The sequence below is a fragment of the Tursiops truncatus genome, chromosome 9, assembly GCF_011762595.2.
Source record: "Tursiops truncatus isolate mTurTru1 chromosome 9, mTurTru1.mat.Y, whole genome shotgun sequence".
Lineage (NCBI taxonomy): Eukaryota > Metazoa > Chordata > Mammalia > Artiodactyla > Delphinidae > Tursiops > Tursiops truncatus.
In genome coordinates, this window is record NC_047042.1 from 59,248,039 (window position 1) to 59,271,266 (window position 23,228).

At 43.0% G+C, this 23,228-nt stretch overlaps 1 protein-coding gene across 14 annotated transcripts in view; it reads left to right on the plus strand.

Moving 5' to 3' along the window:
- Positions 1-23,228, plus strand: part of WIPF3 (WAS/WASL interacting protein family member 3) — a 95,243-nt gene that overhangs the window by 36,701 nt on the left and 35,314 nt on the right. For all 14 annotated transcript variants that reach the window (XM_019926175.3, XM_073809779.1, XM_073809782.1 and 11 more), the window contains exon 3: positions 21,136-21,268. In XM_019926175.3, the coding sequence (XP_019781734.1) occupies positions 21,136-21,268 (133 nt within the window). The remainder of the gene's footprint in view (positions 1-21,135; positions 21,269-23,228) is intronic.

Consider the following 23,228-nt stretch of genomic DNA (forward strand, 5'->3'; position numbering starts at 1 on the left):
ACTGCTATATCCAATAGAAAGGATTTTTTGAAAAAAGGAAGCCAGTTGCTAAAGGAGAAGGCTCATTAGAAATATGGCCTATCTTTGCTCACTTCTGCAAAGGCTACCACGGAGATTTGGATGGACCCTGGGGAGCATGTCATCCTCCTTCCCCACCTTGAGAATCACTGCAGAGACCTAGAGTGGGGAAAAGTGGAGAGTCACCACCAATGATAATGGTGATTCCAGGGGGGCAGAGAGGACTGTGCCCAGTGGGCACAGCTGTGCCGCCCCTGAGCAGTGGGAGGACACCTGAGCTGGTGAGGGAGAGCCACAGGCTTCTGTGTCAGATGGACCTGGATCCAAGCATAGTGGGTACTGGAACCTGGCCAAATCCTTTTAGACCTGTTTCCTCACCTGTGACATGCAAGTAATAATACTCTATGGGGTCATAAAGTAATTAATGGACATGATACTTTGAAAACATCAGCCCAGTGCCTGACACAGACAAGTATGCAGCTCTGTTCGTGGCAGCCCCTCCCCCGTCCCCTGCACCCCGGGATAGAGCACGGGCTCCCTGGGTGTCACGCTCTTCTCTCCAGGAGTACACGAAACCCTCCCTGGTCACATCCAGCTATGCCAGGCCCTGCCTTGTCAGTTCCATCCACCTTAGTGGGATTTGATCGAGGAGCCTTTAGTTTCTGTGCCAGGAAAGGCTGCCTCCCGAGGATACTAAGAAAGGGGACGGAGAGACAGAGATGGGCAATTTCCCTTTGCCCTAATGCCAGTAATTTCTCAGCATATGCAAACTCACACTGCAGCCCCTCTTTCCCTTCTTGGGTCCATCCCTTTAGGCCAGCACCCTCCTTTTTTTGACCAGATTATTTCATTGATACAGCTATTCCTGCCCTCATCTGGAAAAAGCCATGGCTGTTTCTCCTCACCAGGGCCATTCAAGACCACGGCCTCCCTCCACTGACTTATGTTAACATAAATAATATAGTTTTGTGTTCAAGGCACATAGATTTTCCACTAGTAACAGGGCCACACTTGGTCTGTTTGGCTTGGATAAGAGCAGCAGTCAAATGATTGACCTGGAAGGCTCAGTAAACTTTGTGAAGTTCAACGGTGTTCCTTCCTGCTGCACTTTGGCACACAGGGGCGCAGTCTGTGGGCAAGACCAGCCACATGCCCTTGCAGGTTAGGTGGCTCCAAGCAAGAGCCCCAGGAGCTGAGCTTCCTGCACATCTGCCTCACCCATGCCCTCTGTGTAACCTTGGACTTCTCTGCCCTTCACCTCTCAGGCCGCACAGTTGGGACAGTCCTATAGGGGAGAGAGGTGGGGCCACTGTTCATTTTATGTCATTTTGCTTTTGCTTTGTTTTATTTTAATTGTTGCTAGGTAACGCCTTAAGAGAAAAGCTCTTCTAAAGGTTTAAACATGCTCTTTAAAGACTGGATTCTCGGGTGCAAAATGGAGGGAGGTCAGGTAGGGGGAGAAAAAGGGACATGACCACACCTCACCAGCCTCCTAGGGAGAATACAAGGAACCAGTGAGATTCCAGATGAAAACTGTAAACTCACACGAAAGCACATGTACCCTTGGCTTAGCTCTTAGGCGAAATGAATGGATATATGGCAGCTGTATTAGGACACATCATTCTGGAATGTGTTACTTTTAAGGCCCGGACCCCAGGAAAACCGAGACCAGCAAGAATCGCCCAAGCACCCAATTCCCTAACTCTCTGCTTGGATGTCCAGAGCACTAACCCTCAGCCTCCACCCGGACCCACCGTAACTTTTTATGTATCGTCATCTTCCAGGTGACAGGCCCCTTACCTTCTTTACTTCAGGAATCAATGCATTTCACCAAACCTCTGGTTCTCTTTGTTGCCAAATATAGTTGCCCACTACCCCATATTTGGGCTTTCTGCCACAGACCCGTGATGATGGCTGAGTTTCATGTTGGGAGGACAAACCTGGAAAAAAAGAGGGAGTACATTCAAAGTCACTTGTTGGCATGGACACTTTTCCACAGTAATTAAAATAGTGCCTGTGTATTATTACTTAAAACAGCTTGACAATTGAACAAACACCTTCCCCTGGAGTCGCATTTGACCTTTCCACACCCTCGTTGAGATGGATCAGATCATTGTCTAATTTGGGATTTCCCTCGAAGTAGACTGGAGGGCTTCCCTGGTGGCGCAGTGGTTGAGAGTCCACCTGCCAATGCAGCGGATGCGGGTTCGTGCCCCAGTCCAGGAAGATCCCACATGCCGGGGAGCTGCTGGGCCCGTGAGCCATGGCCGCTGAGCCTGTGCGTCTGGAGCCTGTGCTCTGCAACAGGAGAGGCCACAACAGTGAGAGGCCTGCGTACCGCAAAAAAAAAAAAAAAAAGTAGACTGGAGACAAGTGTTTGGGCCTAAAGTAGTTTATTTGGGAGGTGATTCCCAGAGGCTCTGGCAAGGGAGTGAGGAAGCCAGAGAGTGGAGGGAAGAAAGCCTTGAAGAATATGCGGAAAACCAGGCTGCTTCCTGCAGGTGGACACCGGAGAGCCTGCCTGGAGTTGAGCCACTGAGGGGCGAGGGGCTGGGGGTTTATCTACGGTCTCTTGTTCCTTTCAGTACTTCCAGCAGTCCTGCAGGGGCGAGCATTCCCATCTGGGGAACTCCTCCGGCAGAGACCAACAAGCAGTTAGCGCGTGTGGGAACTGTGAAGTCAGCCTCTGGGGTAGCCTGAGCGGATATGTGCAGGGCACCGGCAGCGTCTGCTTGTCGTACTTATCTCCGATTCATAGAGGAAGAATCTGAGGCACAGAGAGGTTCAATCTTAGCTCAGAGTCGCCCAGCTGGTGGTCTTTGGACTCTTTGACCTGCATTCTGTCCCTCGTACCGCGTTGCCTCTGAGGCTGCGGTTATGGCAGAGATGGCTGGGGCAGCCCTGATGGCCTTCTCACGTTTTGATTTCTACAGCAGCCTTTGCATGACTGGTGTGGCCCTTCTTTTAGAGGCATAGTGGTTAAGACTTCTGAGCCAGACTTCCTGTGTGTCTTTTTTGGAAATTGTGTGGGCAAATTACTTAAACTTTCTGTGCCTTGGTTTTGTTCTCTGTTAAAATACTCTCTACTTCACCATGTTGATGTGAAGACTAAATGAATTACTAATACATGCCAAGTGCTTAGCAGGGAATAAGAACCGTGGACGTGTTCGTTGGTGGTGGTGTTATTGTGCATATGGATACTCACATTTCCCTGGCTTTAGAATTCATGTGAAGTCATTGCAAAACAAAAGCTCCCATTTCATTGCCACATTCACGTCTGGGAAGCATCTCACCAAGTTTAAACATCATTACACTTCAGATGATTTGTTTGTCATCTGTCTTCACTGCCTGTTGATAAACTCCCTAAGGACAGAGATCACGCCAGCCTTGCCCTCCATGGAATGAGCGGTGCAGAGGGTGGTGCCTGGCCTTGGGTGCTGCTCTGGAAATTCACATTCAGTGAATGAGAGCACACCCTCCCCGGGTGCGATGGTGACAGCAAAGCTCATGTTACACAGCCAGGCCACCTGCTGGTGGTGACGTCAACATAAAAATAATTTTAAAAGTTGCACCAGAGATGTGCTCCTCCCAGAATTTTCTCTGTATTTATAGAACACTATTCTAAGGCTCTCAAAAGAATTTTCAGCTGAATTTTCAGAAAAATATTTCAACAGAATTCAACACCAATTTTGATAAAAAAAAGATAATAAACCACTCAGAAAGTTGGCATAGGGGAACATACTCAACATATTAAAGGTCATGTATGACAAACCCATAGCGAACATCGTCCTCAAGGGTGAAAAATTGAAACCATTTCCTCTAAGAACACAAACAAGACAAGATTGCTGTCTCATCACAGTTATTCAACACAGGTTTGGAACTTTTAGCCTAAGCAACCAGAGAAAAAAAAGAAATGAAAATAATCCAAATCAGAAAGGAATAATTAAAATTCTAATGTTTTGCAGATGACATGATAGTATACTTAGAGAATGCAAAGGAGGCTATCCAAAATCTATGAGAGCTGATCAATGACTTTTGTGAAGAAGCACGATACATAATGAGTGCACAGTAATCTCTAGGGTTCCTATTCACTAACGATGAAAAATTTGACAGTCTTTGAACATTGCAACAAAGTGCATAAAATCCCTAAGAATAAACATACCCACGGAGACTAAAACCAAGATTAATTAATCTTAATGAATCTGATTAATCCAATTAATCTGATTAATCTTTAATCAGATTAAAGAACTGAGCCCCAAGTGACTAAAAGGTCACTTGGGGCTCAGTTCTTTAATCCTCAGTGAGATGAAATTGGAAGCTAAAATATGGAGTGTGGCATTCCGATGTCCAGTATTAACGTCTGCCAGTAATTATCAGTATTAATGTTTCATTATGGATAATGCTATGTGACAACAAGTGGGCTAATTTTAACATCCGTTTGACCTTGACACACTGTTATAATGAGTCAGGGACACATTGGGTGTCCTGTTTTACAAACAAGGAACTCAGACCTACTGAGGCATTAAGAGGACCCTGAAGCAGAACAAGCAACTAAGCTGTGTTGCTTGTTCACAGTTACCAAGTTCTTCTCGGTAAATGTCAGAGGCACCCAGTAGTGGGATGTGGATGATGGTTATACAGCCTTGACACCATGTCATAGACCCAACACGTTATGGGCTGACTTGTGTCCCCCTCCAAACTCATATGTGACTTATAGGTCTTTAAAGAGGAAACTAAGGTTAAATAAGGTGATTAGGGTAGGCCTTAATCCAGGATGACCAATGTCTTTATAAGAAGAGATTAGGACACAGACACACACATGGGGAAGACCTTGTGAAGATGCAGGGAGGAGATGCTCATCTGCAAGCCAAGGAGAGAGGCCTCAGAAGAAACCAGCCCTACTGACCCCCAGCTCTTGGACTTCTAGCCTCCAGGACTGTGAGAAAATACATTTCTGTTGTTTAAGCCACCCAGGCTGTGATTCTTTCTTATGGCAGCCCTAGCAAACAAATACACAAGGCCTGTATTAGTAGGCAGGGGCAGAAACTGCTCACCGGCTCCCTCGGATCAGTGACACCCCTCCTCTGTCCTCTCTATTGCTCCACCACACTGGGAGGAAAGGTCACTTGGGGCAAATCTAGTTCCAGAGTCAGTTGTCCCCAGAGGACTCTCCACAGAATCTGCATCTTGCATCTTCCCTCCCTGCTGTGTATGCACATCCTTTCCCCCAAGGCTTTCCACTTTTTTTTTCTGTTCTGTTCTTACTTGTTCTGTTTTGTCTTATCGTGTCTACTATTTAGAAAATGCAGAATCTCTGATTAGCAGGGGCCTTCTGTCTCTCAGACCTTGTTTAAAGGCCTTTGCTCCTAATGACATAAACGGCTGAGTGTGCTGCACAAGTAATGCATTTCAGAATCAATGAAGAGAGAACTTCTATTTCTAGAAGTTTATAGGGAGAACTGTGTCTAATCGTTGCCACCTTAGATGGTTTTAGCATCCATTATAGGTTGGTCTTTCAGCCATCAAAAAGCAAATCGCTCTGCTTGCAGGCCGCACAGCAGCTGTTGAATCCCTTCTTGGGACCTTGTTGTTATTGATTCTTGCTGGAGTAATGGGGCTCAGTTATGGCTGGAGTGGATGGGTAGACCCAGGGTAAGCCCTGCTGGCTCTTAATAGAAAATGGGATCACACCCTTGGACAGAAGGTAGATGGGGTGGGATTCATATCATGTAAAACCCTCATGGGCAGTATAAGAAGTTTGAGAAATACTTTTTTTTTTTTTTTTACTTTAGTTACGTTTCATTAGTAAATCTTAAAATCCACCAGTCAGTAGGCATGTTACTCTAATGTCTGGGGTGTTTTTTTCAAATCATTGTGCTAGGCTGCGCGATTCCCAAATCAGTGGAGCCTGTTGGTGTCTACCTTCAGATAAAACACATGAAAAGATAGGAATACAAAGTAATGTGTATTCATCGCAGCAAGGACAAAAGAGTGTAGGTTAACCAGAACTGAGTGATAACAGACCATAATCATTAAAGGATCATGTTAAAATAGCTGCCTTCCTCACCAAAGTGGAAAACAGTGCAGGTAGCGCCCAGGCACTCACTCCAGGCACTTCCATACCCCCTCAGTTTTGCACTCTGGGAGCCTCTCCCACCCCACTCTTGTCCTGGCTCCGTGACATAGTGCAATTAAACTTTACTTCCTCATAACCTAGCATTTCAGAAGCTAAACCAAGTTGTTTCCTTTTCAAAAATAATCATGACACCAGTTTTCTCAATTGTTTGAGAAAAATATAAATAAATGAATTCTTCTTGATTTTTATTTCATTATGCTCCATCTCGTCCCACAAAGAGTTGACACAGCCACCTTTTAAAATTCTGCTTCCGCAAACGTTTCCTAAACCCTTTCCACAGTATTTGGCTTCTACAGATTTTTTTTCCTGGTTTATCAGGTATTTAATTCATTGGTTAACCAAACAAATCAAAAAGTTCTGTACAGGCATCTGCTAATTCAGTGGTAAAACACACCTTCCAGATCTCCAACTCCTGGGGACTAGCTGTTGCCATTGGTGTCATCTGAGGCATCCACTATTCCTTGACCCCCCTGTAGACCATGACTTTGATGACTAGAGTGATTTAATATGACGATTTTCTTTAAAATATTTCCATATAAGCACTGGAATGTATCTGTGTGTGTATGTATGTGACTTGATTTTTTTTAATAGACTTTTTTTAACGTCTTTATTGGAGTGTAATTGCTTTACAGTGGTGTGTTAGTTTCTGCTATATAACAAAGTGAATCATCTATACGTATACCTATATCTCCATATCCCCTCCCTCTTGCCTCTCCCTCCCACGCTCCCCATCCCACCCCTCTAGGTGGACACAAAGCACAGAGCTGATCTCCCTGTGCCATGTGGCTGCTTCCCACTAGCTATCTGTTTTACATTTGGTAGTGTGTATATGTCCATGCCACTCTCTCATTTCATCCCATCTTACACTTCCCCCTCCCCGTGTCCTCAAGTCCATTCTCTACATCTGCATCTTTATTCCTGACCTGCCCCTAGGTTTTTCAGAACCAGTTTATTTTTAGATTCCATATATATGCGTTAGCATACGGTATTTGTTTTCCTCTTTCTGACTTACTTCACTCTGTATGACAGACTCCAGGTCCATCCACCTCACTACAGATAACTCAGTTTCATTTCTTTTTATGGCTGAGTAATTTAATAGACTATTTTTTAAGCAGTCTTAGGTTCTCAGAAAATACAGAGAATTCCCTCATCCCTCCTGCCCCCCAGACACTCAGCCTCCCCTACTATCAACAGCTGATTTTTCATCAAGATTTAAATTCTGTGTTTCGTCCAACGTTCTTTATCTTGAAAACTATCCCTTTGATAGTGTTGTTACTCAAAATGAACAGAATAAGTACCAAAGATTAGTGGAATTTTAAAAACGTAGTTTACGTGTTAGTTTTTTACTGTCTTACATTCATGTAATGTAGTCATATTTTCTGCCAGTAATACCAAGTATTATTGGTTCTTAAGATGGAATTAAATGCCTTAGAGATCAGAGTAGTAGCTGGCACATCAAAGGCAGTTAGTTTTTGTCGACTTCATTGATATTCTGTTCCTTAAAGAGTCTTGTGACTTCTAGATGGTTCATCATCTGAACAGACTTCAGCCTGGAAGAAGAATGGCTGCCATCACTGGTACCAGTAGCCTGGTGGTCTTTAAATGGCCTTTCCCCAAGCAGGACTGGAGCCCCTTCCTTGGGGTGAGGGGTTGACTTCACTGAGATGTCAATCCATCAGTGCAAAGGAAGGACAGTAGACGGGGAGATATCTCAGTTTGCAGAAGCAATGGTGCACCACTCTGACTGCATATAGCCTCAATCAGCAGGCCTAATTTTAGGAGATGTAAAACAAAAACTCAGTTGAGTGAAGTGAACTAAAAATAGACCCCGTTTTTTCTGTTATAATTCACTTCCTCAGATGATAGGTCTGTTCCATTTAAGCAAAATTCTTTCCGTCATAATTGTCATAAAGATGTTTTGACGATTATTAAGAACAATGAAAGCCTACATTTCATCTTGATTCATTGCAGCTGTCATGACCTTCTATCTATTTCTGCTCTCCTCTAGAATTGCTGGCATTCAGTGAAACAGATGCTACTGTATTTTTAAGGGAGGGTTTGAGGCGGCCCCATTTTATTAAAAATATACAAGGAGTGTCATTAATAAGAGTATGTTGTATGAGTCACACTTTGGTGCCCTGGCAGGCCCTCCTGTGATTCTTATGACAGAAATGCTTGTTTTATTTTAAATTCACAGTGTATTTTCACATTAAATAACTAAGTTTATTTTAGTGAATTTCGGGCAGCGTTTATTATATATAAGGCGTTGTGCTGAGCACTGGAAAGGTTAAGACATAATTTCTGCCTCAAGGAACTTACTTGGGGAGGACAGATGCCCATCAAGATGTGAAACATATGATCTCAGCAACTGGCACCAGAATCCTTCTTAAGGAGGGACCTGTCTTTGGGAACATACCTTTATAAACTATGAAGAGGTGGGGCGGGGCGTGGAACTTGAGGGCAGGAATGAAGCAATAACAAGAATGACTAAATGGCACCACACGAAGCAAGGGGAAGAATTTGCTTTGTTCCTAAGAGGTTGAGCAGAGGGAAAAGATAGTTAAGAAGGGAGCGAGGGCTTCCCTGGTGGCGCAGTGGTTGAGAGTCCGCCTGCCGATGCAGGGGACACGGGTTCGTGCCCCGGTCCGGGAAGATCCCACATGCCGCGGAGTGGCTGGGCCCGTGAGCCACAACTACTGAGCCTGTGCTCTAGAGCCCACAAGTCAGAACTACTGAGCCTACGTGCCACAACTACTGAAGCCTGCGTACCTACAGCCCATGCTCTGCAACAAGAGAACCACTGCAATGAGAAGCCCGTGCACCGCAACAAAGAGGAGCCCCCGCGCGCCGCAACTAGAGAAAGCCCACTCGCAGCAACAAAGACCCAACGCAGCCAAAAATAAATAAATAAAAAAAGGAAGAACACTTGATATACACAACATGGATGACTCTCAAGTGAAGAAGTTAGGCTCATATAATTGCATACCATATGCTTATGTTTCAAAGACATTCTGGAAAAGGCAAAACTATAGTGACAGAGAACAGATCAGTGTCTGCCAGGGGTAAAGGATAAGGGGGGTGTGACTACAAAGGGTAGCACTGGGGAGTTTTTGGGTGATGGAACCACACTGTATCCTGATTGGGGTGGTGGTTACACAAATCTCTATGTGTGTTATACGTAATTCACAGGGATGTTGCCGTTCCCTGAAAAAGTCAATCTTACTATATGCTAATTTAAAAAATAAAAACAAAATAAAAAATACAGCTGAGAAAATTTGGCAAGTGGAAGACAGAAAAGAGATGGAGCAAATGGTATGGGCACCAATGACCGCATTTCACAAAACAGAGGGCCCAAACACAATGTCAAATGCTGACGCCAAACAACAGGAGTTCAAAGTGTATTCCTTAAAGTTACACAGTGTGATGGTAAATTTTGTGTGTCAGCTTACTGGGCTAAGGGATTCCCAGATAGCTGGTAAAACATTATTAGAACTACCATATGGCCCAGCAATTCCACTCCTGGGTATATATCTGAAAAAAACCAAAACATTAATTCAAAAAGATACATGCACCCCAACATTCACAGCAGCATTATTTATAATTGCCAAGATACAGAAGCAATCTAAGTGTCCATCAACAGATGAATGGATAAAGAAGATGTGAGATATATATACATGTATACACATACACACACACACACACACACACACACACACACACACACACACACACACACACACACACACACAGGAATACTACCCAGCCATAAAAAAGAATGAAATTTTACCATTTGCAGCAACATGGATGGACCTGCAGTGCATTATGCTAAGTGAAATAAGTCAGACAAAGATAAATACTGTATAATATCACTTGTATGTGGAATCTAAAAAATACAACAAACTAGTGAATATAATATAAAAGAAGCGGACTCCCAGATATACAGAACAAATTAGTGGTTACCAGTGGGGAGGGAGGGGAGGGGCAGGATAGGGGCAGGAGAGTGGGAGGTACAAGCTGTTGGGTGTAAGACAGGCTCAAGGATGTATTGTACAACATGAGAAATACAGCCAATATTCTGTAATAACTGTAAATGGAAAGTAACCTTTAAAAATTGTATTAAGATCTTTTTTTAAATTTAAAATTTTGAAAAAATTATGTGGAAATGTAAAGAATCAAATACACCTCCCCAAAAATGAAAAAACAGTAAACAATCAATATCTAACATAAATAAATAAACAAATAACAGAGAAAGTAGTATAAAATACTATGTAATGTGTCAAAAGAAAGGATTAAGGCAGGATTAAGACTATATGGTTCTTTCACCTTTCTGTCTGCCTTTTTCCCTATGTATTTTTTAAACCTCTTTTGTAAAGTTATATTTTTGTTATTAGGAAAATATTTGTTACATCTAGATATATATGGACCAAACGTCAAATATAAGTAAATACTGGAAATTAGGTACTTCTATGCCATAATTTGCAAGAAAAGTATAACTCCTTAGTTCTAACATTGCCAAACTGAGACTGTTGCTCTCATGCATTCTACAACAAAATTCATTGAACATCTCCTATGGGCAGGGACAGAGCAGGTGGAAGCCAGACACTTCGACATATGACTTGCTGGGTAAGGTTCAGGAACGTGCCAGCAGAGCAGAAACCCCTGGAATCGACTCAGTCTACCTTTGGGCCTTGCTGGCACTTAGGCAACATACATAGGTCACCTCAAAATGAGTTGAGTTTGCAGCCCCAGGCTTATGTTTCCAACTGACTCCTGAACATCTCCACGTAAGTGTCCCACTAGCACCTTAAACTCAACACATCCAAAACAAGCTCACTATCTCCCGCATATCATCCCCCAAATCACACACACACGTGCACACACCTGTGCACCTGTTACTCCTCTTGTGACATGGATCTCAGCAATATCCTTCATGTTAACCACCTCGAAACCAAGAACTCCCTGTATCACACTCTTGACTCCAGGCAGCATGTGGGATCTTCCCAGAGCAGAGCTCGAACCCATGTTCCCCACACTGGAAGGCAGACTCTTAACCACTGCGCCACAGGGAAGCCCAAGGGTTCTTCCTTTTTATTTTCTTATTTTTATTCCATTGCTGGGTAGGATTTTATACGTTTAATCCATTCACTCAATGAAGGACATGTGGGTTGTTTTCTGCTCTTGGAAATTGTGAATAAAGCAGATATAAACCTTCAGGTACAAGTTTTTGTACGAACATATGTCTTTGTTTGTCTAGGGTAAATACCCGGAAATGAGATTACTGGGTCATATGTTAAGTGTATGTTTAACTTCATATGAAACTGCGAAACTGTTTGCTAGAGTGGCTGTACCATTGCACAATCCCATCGACAATGTATAAGAGTTCCAGTTGTTCTTCATTCTCACCAGCACATAGTACTGTCAGGTTTTTGTTTTGGTTTGCTCTATTTAGCCATTCTAATAGGTGTGAGGTGATATCTCATCATGGTTTAAATTCCCCTAATGGCTAATGATATTGAACATCTTTTTATGTTTTTATTTGTTTTCTATATATACTCTTTGGTAAAACACCTAAATTTTTTAACTAGGGTGTTTTTCTCTTACTGTTGAATTTTGGGAGTTCTTTATACATTTGGATGCAAATCCTTTGTTGCATCTGCAATTTGAAAATAGTTTCTCTCAATCCATAGCTTGTATTTTCATTCTCTTAGTAGTGTCTTTCCCAAAACAAAAGTTTAAAATTTTTGATAAAGTCCAAGTTAGTAATTTTTTCTTTTAAAGGTTGTGCTTTTGGTGTCTTGCCTAAGAACTCTTTACCAAACTCCAGGCCACAAAGATTTCTCTGTTTTCTTCTAAAAATATTATAGTTTGACATTTTACATTTAGATCTACGATCCATTTTGAACTAATTTAAGTTTAAGGTATGAGGCTTAGGTTCAGTTTCATTTCTTTGCATATAGATGTCCAATTGTTCCAACATCATTTGTTGAAAAGACTAGCCTTTCTCTATTAAATTGCCGTTGCACCTTTGTCAAAAACCAGTTGACCACCATTGTGTGGATCTATTTCTGAATTCTCTGTGCTGTTCCATTGATCTATGGATCTGCTCCTTTGCCAGTACCATGCCACCTTGACTGCTGTGCCTGTAGTAAGTCTAAAGATCAGATAATGGGGAGTCCTCCAACTTTCACTTTGGCAAAATTGCTTTGGCTGTTTAGTTCCTTTCCCTTTCTATATAAATTTTAGAATCAGCATGTCTGTATCTATTTTAAAATCTTATTGAGATTTTAATGGGCATTGGAGAATTGAACTATATATCTATGTGTCTGTAAATATCTATAAGTCTCGGGGTCTTTACTATGCGGAGTCTTCCAATTCATGAACACAGTATATCTCTTCATTTACTTAGGTCTTCTTTATTTCATCAGCATTTTAGTGGTATTTAGAATCCAATATCCTATGCATATTTTGTTTGATTTATGCGTAAGTATTTCATTTGCACTTGGACCTATTTTAAGGTATCATGGGTTTTTTTTTTTTAATGCCAGTTTCCAGTTGTTTATGAGTAGTATATAAAAATACGATTAATTTTTGTGGGTTGACTTTGTATACAATAACCTTGCTAAACTGACTTTCACTTTTTGTGTATTGAAATTTTCTACATAGAAAATCATGTTGCCTATGAATAGGGGCAATTTTATTTCTTCCTTTCCAATCTGTGTACCATTTATTTCTTTGCTTTACCTTATTGTACTCACTAGGACTTCCATTTATGATGCTGAATAAGAGTGATGAGAGGGAGTATCCTTGCTTGGTCCTGATGTTAGAGGGAAAATATTTCATCATTAACTACAATGTTAGCTATAGTTTTTTTGTTGATGCCCTTTATCTAGTTGATAAAGTTCCCTTTCATTCCTACTTTGATGAGAGTTTTTGTCGTGCATGGATATTGAATTTTTTCAGATGTTTTTTCTGCTTCAATGTATGTGAAGATCATGTGATTTTTCTTCTTTAGACTGTTAATATGGTGGATTTTATTGATGGATTTTTCTATATTGAACCAGCCTTGTGTTCTCAGACTAAACCCCATGTAGTTGTAGTTTATTATTCTTTTTATATATTACTTGATTCAAGTATATATTACTTGATTTTATATATATACTTGATTTATATATTACTTCTTCATAGTTAAGGATAATAACATTTGCCTTCTGTTATGTAACCATAATTAAGTGTTTCTTGTTTTGTCTCTAAAAGTTGAGTCCTGTAGAGGTAAGGTAACTTGCCTAAGCTATGCCACTAATAAATGGTGGATTCAGGATCCCATCCAAGATGAGGGGACTCTGGAACCCTCATTTTTTTTTTTTTTTGCGGTACGCGGGCCTCTCACTGTTGTGGCCTCTCCCGTTGCGGAGCACAGGCTCCGGATGCGCAGGCTCAGCGGCCATGGCTCACGGGCCCAGCCGCTCCGCGGCATGTGGGATCTTCCCGGACCGGGGCACGAACCCGCGTCCCCTGCATCGGCAGGCAGACTCTCAACCACTGCACCACCAGGGAAGCCCCTGGAACCCTCATTTTTAACTGTAGAAACGTCTGTCTCCCACTGATAGAAGGCTGATGGGCCCCTCCATGGGTGACTCACTCTATCAAGACTGCTTGGCCCATGACAAACTGGACCCAGATGCTTCTGTAAGTGGTAACTCAGCCAGATCAGAATAGTAAATTGTAGAACTGACCCTTGAGCCCAGTTCTTTCCACTATATCATACTGCCTTCTTAACAGCTAGCCAGCAAATAGACTTTTGGCAGTCCAGCAGCACCAAAAGAAGTGGCCAGGGAAGAACAAATGATGTCAGGAGCACGGACCACAGAGACATCAGGCGGGGTGTAGAGGATCACCTGTGGGCCAAAGAAGGACTCCTTGGGTGCTAAACAGAGAAGGAAGGGCCTGCCACTCTTCATCAGTGGGGCCCAGAACTGGAGTGAGGTACAAGGGTGACGACGGAATTATAGAGCACATATGCCGAGCAGACTAGGTCTGTTGACCTAGGGGCCTGACCTAGAGGGGTTTGGAAGCGGGTTCCGTAATGGATGAGAATATCATCGGATCCAGCAGTGAGACCCTTTCAGTGCTGTCCTTGAGCTAAGCTGTAAGTCATTGTTTCTCTAGGGTCCAATCCAAGTCCAGACCCAGAGGCTTCTGTTGGATTCTCCATCCAAAGGACTCAGTAAAGTGACGGTGAGAAAAGAAAGTCTAGATACATTTACATTATCATCTGTAATAGGTGAAATACTTTGGAAACATCTTGAACTTTCTAGAAATTTTGGAATTTCCCGTCTTTTGATTATTTTTGTTACCTTTGTCTCCTTTCATATTTGAGCAGTGCTCATAATGTTTATTTCAGAGTCAAGAAAGGGAGGCCATATGCTGAAAACCCTGCATTTTTCCCTGCAGCCAGCAGGGAGGTGTGAAAGGAGAGTAGGGGACCTAGGTGGACCAACAGGGTTGGCCCACGCAAGCTTCTGTGTTACCTGAAGAGGGAGTTTCAGATACAGGCTATTTACAGTTGAGGGCATCAGCCTCACAGCATAGGGTTACTCTAAGCAGTTTCCATTTTAAGTGTTCTCAGCCCTCCCCCTTGCCAAGACAGCTGCTGGCTCACGTTTAATGCAGTAATCAGACTGTTCTCAGAGTCCATCATTCAGCCTTGGCTGTCCTTTCTGGCCCTGGCAAAGGCCTAGCACTTAGCTTCTTGGGTCCCAGCCTCTCTCTCTCTCTCTCTCTCTCTCTCTCTCTCTCTCTCTCTCTCTCTCTCTGCCCTTCTTTTGCTTCCGATGCCTTTCCCTGCTCCTTCCTTCCTACTCTGGCTGTCACACTCCATATGAAGCAACATCTGCCGTGGTTCTGGGTCAGAAGACAGTCGGGCCACTCCCCCTACCCAGCTGCAGGCTTGCCGTGTATTTCCTGGGTGTTCAACCTTCACTGTTTTCCTGAGTGATGTCGTTACTAAGGGGTTAGCATGGTGGTTAAGAGAGCCTGACTTGCCTGGGCTCACCTCTCAGCTCTCCACTTACTAGAGATAGATAGCCTGCTTCCCCTCTGTGCCTCATCTGTAAACTGGAGATGATACTCATAACTAGTACCTACATCATGAGATTGTCCAAGTGCCCTTTAAATGAATTAATACACGTAAAGTACTTGGAACAGTGCCGGGCACACACAAATGCCTTCCCATTTCTTTGTCTTATTGCTGTTGCTGTCACCCTTTGCATGTTGCAGCTTCCTTACCCAGACTCCAAAGTCACATTTGTGTGCATAGTAAAGAGAAAGAACCAGATCTCAGTGAAAGTTGATTATTTCAAATGAAGGAGAGGAAGGAGTCACAGGTTTCAAGCTTCGATGAATGGGAGAAAGCCTTTGACAGAAATGGTAATGCTGGGAGTGAGGAGCTAGAACTGATGACAGTAGGGTTATCTCACTAGTTTGCAAATTAATCTGCTGGGATGGGAGCATATATCTTTCTGATAGTACTTTTTGTCTAAAATAAATAGAAGATATGAAACCTCAACCAGTTTTTGAGACAGTGTTCCAACTATGTATTATTTCTTAGCAGTTCCTAGCGCCGGTCCTTGACTACCAATGCTAGGCTCTTTTTTGAGTTTACAAGGTTGTTCTTTCCAGGTCCAACACAGGTTTTTAAAGCAGCCTTTCTTATAATTTAAATTTTAGTCTTGAAAGCCTGGGAATGGTGGCATTATCGAATAAGAGAGAATAGTGCTGAATCCCCATTTCTTGGGACAAAGTGACCAAAGGATAAAAGTGTGAAGACAGTTTGAAGAATCAGGGCTGTGGCGTAACCTCAAAGGCAGTGGCTTCTCTTCCCATACCTGCATGTTTTGTTGCAGCAGACAGATGTCAAAAATCTAGGGACTTAAAGTTTATATAGATTTCATTTCAACAAAATACTGCTCACAGTTTTTTTAAAAGCTGGATATGCTGGTACTAATAGAGGAATGGCTTATTTTTTGCATGCTAAGAGTTGCCACTCAAAAATAAGAGGAAAAGTGATATGTAAAAGCTATAATATTTGGCAAGATATGAGTAGTGCTATAGAGAATTACAAATGATGTGCATATAAAGAAAAGGCTAGCTGAAGAAGTTTTAAAAAAAACATCTTGTATAGAAAACTGTTTTTGATGTAGAGCTTAAAGGAGAAGAAAAAGTTTGGGCCAGTACAGCAGGGCTGAGGCAGCAAGAGTATTCCCAGAAGAGGCAGAAGCATGAGCACAGGATGGGAAGCACAGTTGTAGGTAGGGAGGCATTGCTCTACAGTGGAACTGCTTTACTACACTGGTGTGGGTAGAAAAATGTTGGCATTTATAGGTAAACTCAGGGTAGAATACAGAAATCGTCAAGCCCAGCAGGTGATATTAATGAGGACTTTGACAAGGGAAATGGAAAACCATTGCAGGTTTTGAGCAGAGTCACTTGATCCGGGTGGCAGGGGCACTACTAAGGGTAAACACGTTGTTCTAGGAACAAAAAAGGGCTCTTTATCTGGCCTTCCAGGATCAGGAGGCCTCCTGGAAAATAGCCAAGAGACAAGTGTGAAAAGAGCAGAGAGATTAGCTCAAGCTTAGGTCCAGAGGTGAGCTCCAGCCTGGAAGACTCAAGGAGTGGAAGGTCTGGGCTGGTCATTAAGGGCCTTGTGCAACATGACGGGACCTGAACTTGATCCTGAGGGCAGTGGGGCACCAGCAGAGATTTTTATGGAGGGGAGGGACATGGTAAGTGACATGTCCCTTATACTGATCACTCTGATGGCTGTGTGGAAGAGGATGAGGCAGGAGGCAGGAAGACCAGGTGAGGGAATCCAGAAGTGCTGGTGGCCTGCATTAAGTCAGCATCACAGAGATGGAGAAAAGGAGCCAGATTCTAGAGTAATCACTCAGGAAAAATCAACAGGAGTTTGTGATGGAGTGGCTGTTGAGAACAAGCAACAGGGAGGGGTCTGAGTTGGCCTCCAGGTCCTTGGGCAAGGAGGTAGCTGCCAGCATATGGTAGCCAAAGTGATGCCAGGGGAAAGTTCATTTTCTCTGAAAATATTTCCTGTTTCTCTTTTGGATCTCAGGCTCTCTCTTCTCCTACATAAAGACGGTAGCAGCCGGAGGAAGGTAGTGCCAGTTCTGGCTGTCCTTGGGATTCAGATTTAGTAAAGAAATGCAAGTACCCTGGTGACTGATACCTGTCTGCCCCCAAGTTTGGAGGAAGCTGAGGGCTGGGCTAATGAGCAGGCTGTGTACCTGGAAACCTGAGTACTAATTTGAGGTTTAACAGCCACATTGGAGAAAGTCCCTTTGGGAGACTGCAAGGCTGGCATTGCACTGGAATGATTGGGTTTAGATCATCTTTGAGACAAACAACCTGCTAGATTTGGATCAAACCCCTAGATTTTGATGAGGGTTTCTCACGGAAACCAGGATCACTCAGACAGATGTAGTAATGGCATAGGGTGGCAGGGTCAGTAAATAGCAGGAGGACATGCATTTCATTCCATTTGGGCTGGACTGCCGTCCCCCTCCCCCAAACTGTACTGAAACCTGATCAGCTCATTTGTTGGAACGACACATGGATATGCCAGAGCTTTTATAATTTATCAAGACAGGAGGACAGACACCTCATCACCCTTGGCCCAGTTAGTACTGTTTCTAATATTCCTGGTTCACTTCCGTTTTTCAGCCTGTATTTGGCCGGCGATGGGCTAATTTGCATTACTCTTCTACTATTTTGCCTCTTTTTAGGATCCAGGCTGTTCCACTGGAAGCTTGTTTTAGAAGAACCGAGTCAACAAAAGCTTTGTGTGGAACTCAGCAAATTGTCACACTCGATAACAATGTTAAGAAAGAACAGGACCAAACTTCGAAATGATGTTTTAGTTTTTTGTTTTGTACGTAGGGGGACGGGGAGGCGTGTTTGGTGGGTATGTTTGCCATGGGAAAAGTGTTCAGGAGTGACTGTCTCTCTCGATTATATTTTCAGTGAAGTTGCCAATAATCAGGATTTACATAGAATAAAAGACCCAGCGAATATTTGAAAATCTTCTCTTTCCTGTTTCTGTATACTGTAACCACGGTAACAAGACTTCTTAGGCTTGTAGATTTTTAAGAAAGCAAATTGCGGATGAATTGTTAATAAATATTGAAGATGGGGTAGAAACAACTGTCACGGTAAATATGGTCTTCAATGTGCAAATGAATATGTCCTTAGATGTCCTTTTGTACAAAACCAATTAAGCTGTAGTCCCCTTAGCCATGAAGTTATTCGCTCTTTCCTACCTCACAGGAGAGGACTGAAGGATACCGTACTAGTATCAGGTGAGGGAGAGCCCTCTGGTGGAAAATCATCAGGGCAGACAGTGGCACAGGAAAAAAAGCAGAGAAGTCAAAGAAGGAATGTTAAATTTAGTCCAGCGAGTTGAACTGCAAAACATAAACATGACGGGACTTGCCATATCCTCCTGCTGATTTGGAAGATATTTATCAACAAGTCTGTCATGTGGAATTGTCAGGAATGTATCGAGGCTTGTGCCAAGTAGGAACTCAAATTAAAATCACTATTCCAAGGATACACAATGTTCTTCATAGCCCTCACCTAAAAAGCTTGGGATGGACGAGGTCAGGGAGTGGGGGGGTGCATTTTGGTAATAAATTAAAAAATCTAAAGTAGATGAGACGAACACCACCACCCCTACTCAGGGGTTGTTAGAGATAGGGTTCCAGTTGCTTCTTTAAACAGAAGAATGCAATTCATTGTGTTGTTTTTCTTGTAACTAGGAAGAAAATTACAAAGCACTTTCACCCCCTAATCCCTGACCGTAATACATGCCTGAGATTATAATGCCACATTTTTACAAAAATGTTCATAGTCTCTTGGCTAGGGTCATGGTATTTCTGTTGGCCCTTTATTCTTATTACTAATTGTTTGTAAATATGAGAGGAGACTTTAAAAATCTTAAAATTTTGCAGTTTAAAATGACTTACTGGCTAATTGTTTATAGAGAGAGATTTAAAAAATCATATTGTGTGGAAAATACCCCGCTGTACATGTCCTAAAAAACATATATCGTTAGAGTTGGGGCCCCTGGCTTATAGCGCTGTTATTGACCATCATCTGTGAGCCCCTCTCAAGGGGTCAAAAAGCATGTTTCCAGGCAACAAGAAACTCACCTTGAAGCTTATGCCCTACAAAACCTGTGTAAGATGCATCACCAGTGCAGTAGAGTCGGCCGGTGAAAATGTGGACCCAGCACCTTTTAGCTAAAACCACAATTGCCTTCATTTCCAGTCTGTGACACTGGAGAGTCTCTGACTGTCTAGTTGGCAAACCTGGTTTGTCCTTTTCTGACAAATGGCCGTATGGAGAAAATGGCTATAGCAAGAGCTTGTAAATCCTATCTGTCCTTCAAGGACCATCTAAGTAAGGTCTCCTGTCTTCCTTGCAGCCTGAACTCTCGGGGTCTTCCTCTCTGTGGGACTCACATGGGCGCTCAGCCACATGCTGCGTTGTATGGTGGCTTAACTCCTTGCACGGGTGTCCTGTCTCCCTGGTAGATGCATATGCCCTTGAGGGCAAGGCCAGTGTATCCTGGGTCTAGTCATTCATACTCATTCATTCATTCACTCATTCATTCATACAATAAATAGCTTTTGAGACTATCTGGGGCCAAGTTTTACTCTCTGGAGATGTACTGGTGAACAAAACGAACAAGATCTCTTTCCTGCCTGTGGGAGTGGTGAACCTTCAACTCATACCCACAACTGGAAATTTTCCACAAGGAAAGATAAATATAAATGTATACACTGTGATAAAACTTACAGAGGAAAAAAGAATATAGTGCCATAAGAGAGAGCCCTGGGTGGCCTTATTTATGTTGGGGGTCAGAAAACACCACCGAAGTGGAAATGTTTAAGATGAAAACCAAAGACATGGTATTCCCCATGTACTAAAAAGTACTTCTTACTTCGAGAAATGTTTAATCGGCTCTCAGGTCACGTGGTATAATACTACTAACTGCAGAGGGTCCTCCTGGCTGTGTCTTCCAGTGCGACCACACCCTTCCCTTACTTGCCACCAACCAGTGTATGTTCTTTCTGGTGCTCCCTAGTTCTAATAGCCCATGGAGACCCTGCCGTGTGAGCACAAGCTATAGTGGAAGTGAAACAGCTGGACCTCGGTGCTACTTGCAGAGATAGGACAAAGGTTCTTCTCGTGAACATATTTACAAAGCATTTTAGCAGTCTAGAGAACAATTATGCTAACCACAGCACCGTGCCCTTGATGGCTGTAATGCTTCAAGATAAAAAGCACGTGGCCTTTGGAATTCAGCAGATCTGGGTTTGAAGCTAGCCCTGTGACCTTGAAGAGATTTCATAGTCTGTTTTCTCATCTGTAAAATGAGGGCAAACTCACTTGAAACTCACAAGGTTTTGTGAGGATTAACATAACGCACCCAGACACAGAAGAGAAGGCAGTCGCTAAACCTTCATTGCAATCCCCTGTACTTCTTTCTTTCTGGATTTGGTCCGGGAGGGACCTGGGGACACCAGCAGCGTAATTATTCAGAACCTGGAAGCTGGAGTCAGGAACATATAGACAGAAGCCCAGATAAGTGGGTGGGGCCCACGTAGGAGGAGAAAGAAGGGCTTTGCATTAGGGCTTCTTAAGACTTATGGGAGTTTGATCACAAGAAAGAGTCCGTTCTAGGTCCCCCAGGAGAGGGATGTGAGCAGGGCAGGAGGTAAGTTTCCCTCAAAACCTGAGACCCATAGGTAACTGCATTGGTGAGATGGGCCTTGGGAGTGGTGCAGGGGAGGGCAAACAGGAAAGGCAGAAAAGTATGGGAGGAGAAACTTACCTCGAATAGGACACACGGCTTGTCTTGCAAATGTTATGATTATAATCAGATACCTCTTAATCCTTTACAGGTAAGTACAGATGCTTCCAGCTTGAGAAAGACAGATCCCAAAGGTCGGAGTGCACTGTTGGCTGATATCCAGCAAGGAACTCGCCTACGAAAAGTCACGCAGATCAATGACCGCAGTGCCCCGCAAATCGAGAGTAAGTGAGCACGTGGGCCAGGGCGGCTGAGAGCCAAGGGCAGGCCATGTGAGGCTCAGCCAGACACGCCTGGCTTGCTCAGGGCAGGAGCCACAAATGCTACCCAGGACACACATCAGGCCATCTCAGACCTGCTCAGTGTACAATTCACATGGGCGAGAGAATCAGAGCTACCCTTCCAGGTCTGCAGAGGGTGTATAGCATGTCTACCATCACTTTTCAAATGCTTAAAAAAAAAACTTCACGGTAAGATAATTTTTTAGTTGTGATAAAATACACATAATATAAAACTCACCATTTTAACCATTTTAAAGTGTCCAATTCAGTGGCATTTATCCATATACATTCAGAATGTTGTTGCTTCCATCACCCCTGTCTAGTTCCAGAACATTTCCACCACCCGAAAAGGAAACCCATACCTATTAGCAATCCCTCCCTAGTCCCTCTGTCTCCCTGAATCCCTGGCAACCACCAAGTCTACTTTCTGTCACTGTGGATTTGCCTCTTCTGCATATTTCATACAAATGGAATCTTACGATACGTGGCCTTTTGTGACTGGCTCCTTTGACTTCCCATAATGTTTTCAAGGCTCATCCATGCTATACAATGTATCCGTACTTTACTCCTTTTTATTGTTGAAGAAGAGTTGCTTGTATGGATGTACCACTTTGTGTTTATCCACCGTGAGACAACATTTAAAGATCATTTACCCCGTGTCAACATAGTCCTCAAATTGAATGAGAAAAATTCAAGTCTCAACATTAACAAATGCACACAGATGTCCACAGAGCCTGGCAAAGTTTTTGTTTTTCACAAGGAAAAATATTTCTGCTGAATTCTCTCACAGGATCATATGACTGTATGTTTCTGTGACTTCTAGAGTATGATGGTGTAAAAGGAGCCCTGTGCCTGGGTCAGATGACTGTGTTGAGTTCTGATTCTGCTACTGGGCCAATCAGGGAAGCTCTCTGAGGCTCAGTTTGCTCATCTGCAAAATGGGGAGATAATAATACCTGCTCTCTTTTTTTGTCAAGATTGTTGAAGGCTGAAATAATATATGCGGAAATATTTTTCAATGTAAGGTATTATTCTGTCTCCATATATTTTGCTATGATACCTGATGGTAATTCTCAAAGATAGTCCTAAGATATAATTGTATCTAATATCTGTAATTATATATGTTAATGCACATGGATAGACAAATTATTTTAAGACATATTTTCAACATTGATTATAATAAAAATTAGTTTCTGGCTAGACCCACTATCTAATTAGTTAAGCCCAATTAACAGATAAATCCATTTGATTGGAACACTCATTTCTTTATCATTCTAGTGAAGAGGTAATGTATAATGTTAATACTTGGAATAATCTGGCCACATTCATCCACGAGTGGGCACTGTGCCCTGATTTCTCTGTGCATATTAGCTTCAGGCTGTGAACATTTTCTGCCAGGAATTCTTGTAAGCTGTCTTCTCATTTTATGTAATCACATACATCTGGAAGGCTGGAATTAGTGACACCTCTCCTCAGGGGCTCATGAGCTTTCTCTTCCATAGAAAAAGAACCGGTGCAGGGAAGAACATGGGGCTCGGGGAGTGGGAGCTGGGGAGACAGAGAAGGAAAATGCCAAAGCAGAAATCACTGCAGACCTTCACTTCCTGCTTGCAAGTCCTGGGCCAGGCTCTGTGGACAAGAAGTTAAAATTACTGCCTGAATTAAATCTGTGGGTTTTCTTGGTCTAGTCCTCCCACAAAAGCAGTCAAGTGAAAATGGGGTCAGCTCTATACATACAGTGCCTGGGTTTTCTAATTTGAAAGGTACTACCAGTTCCCCCATTGGCATCTACTAAATGGCAGTATAAGGATGCTTTTTTTTTTTTTTTAATCCCTTTTCAGAGTGGTCACTACTGATGGTTCTTTGGTAGCTTGGAGAGGGTGGCAGACAGGCCTGGGCATAT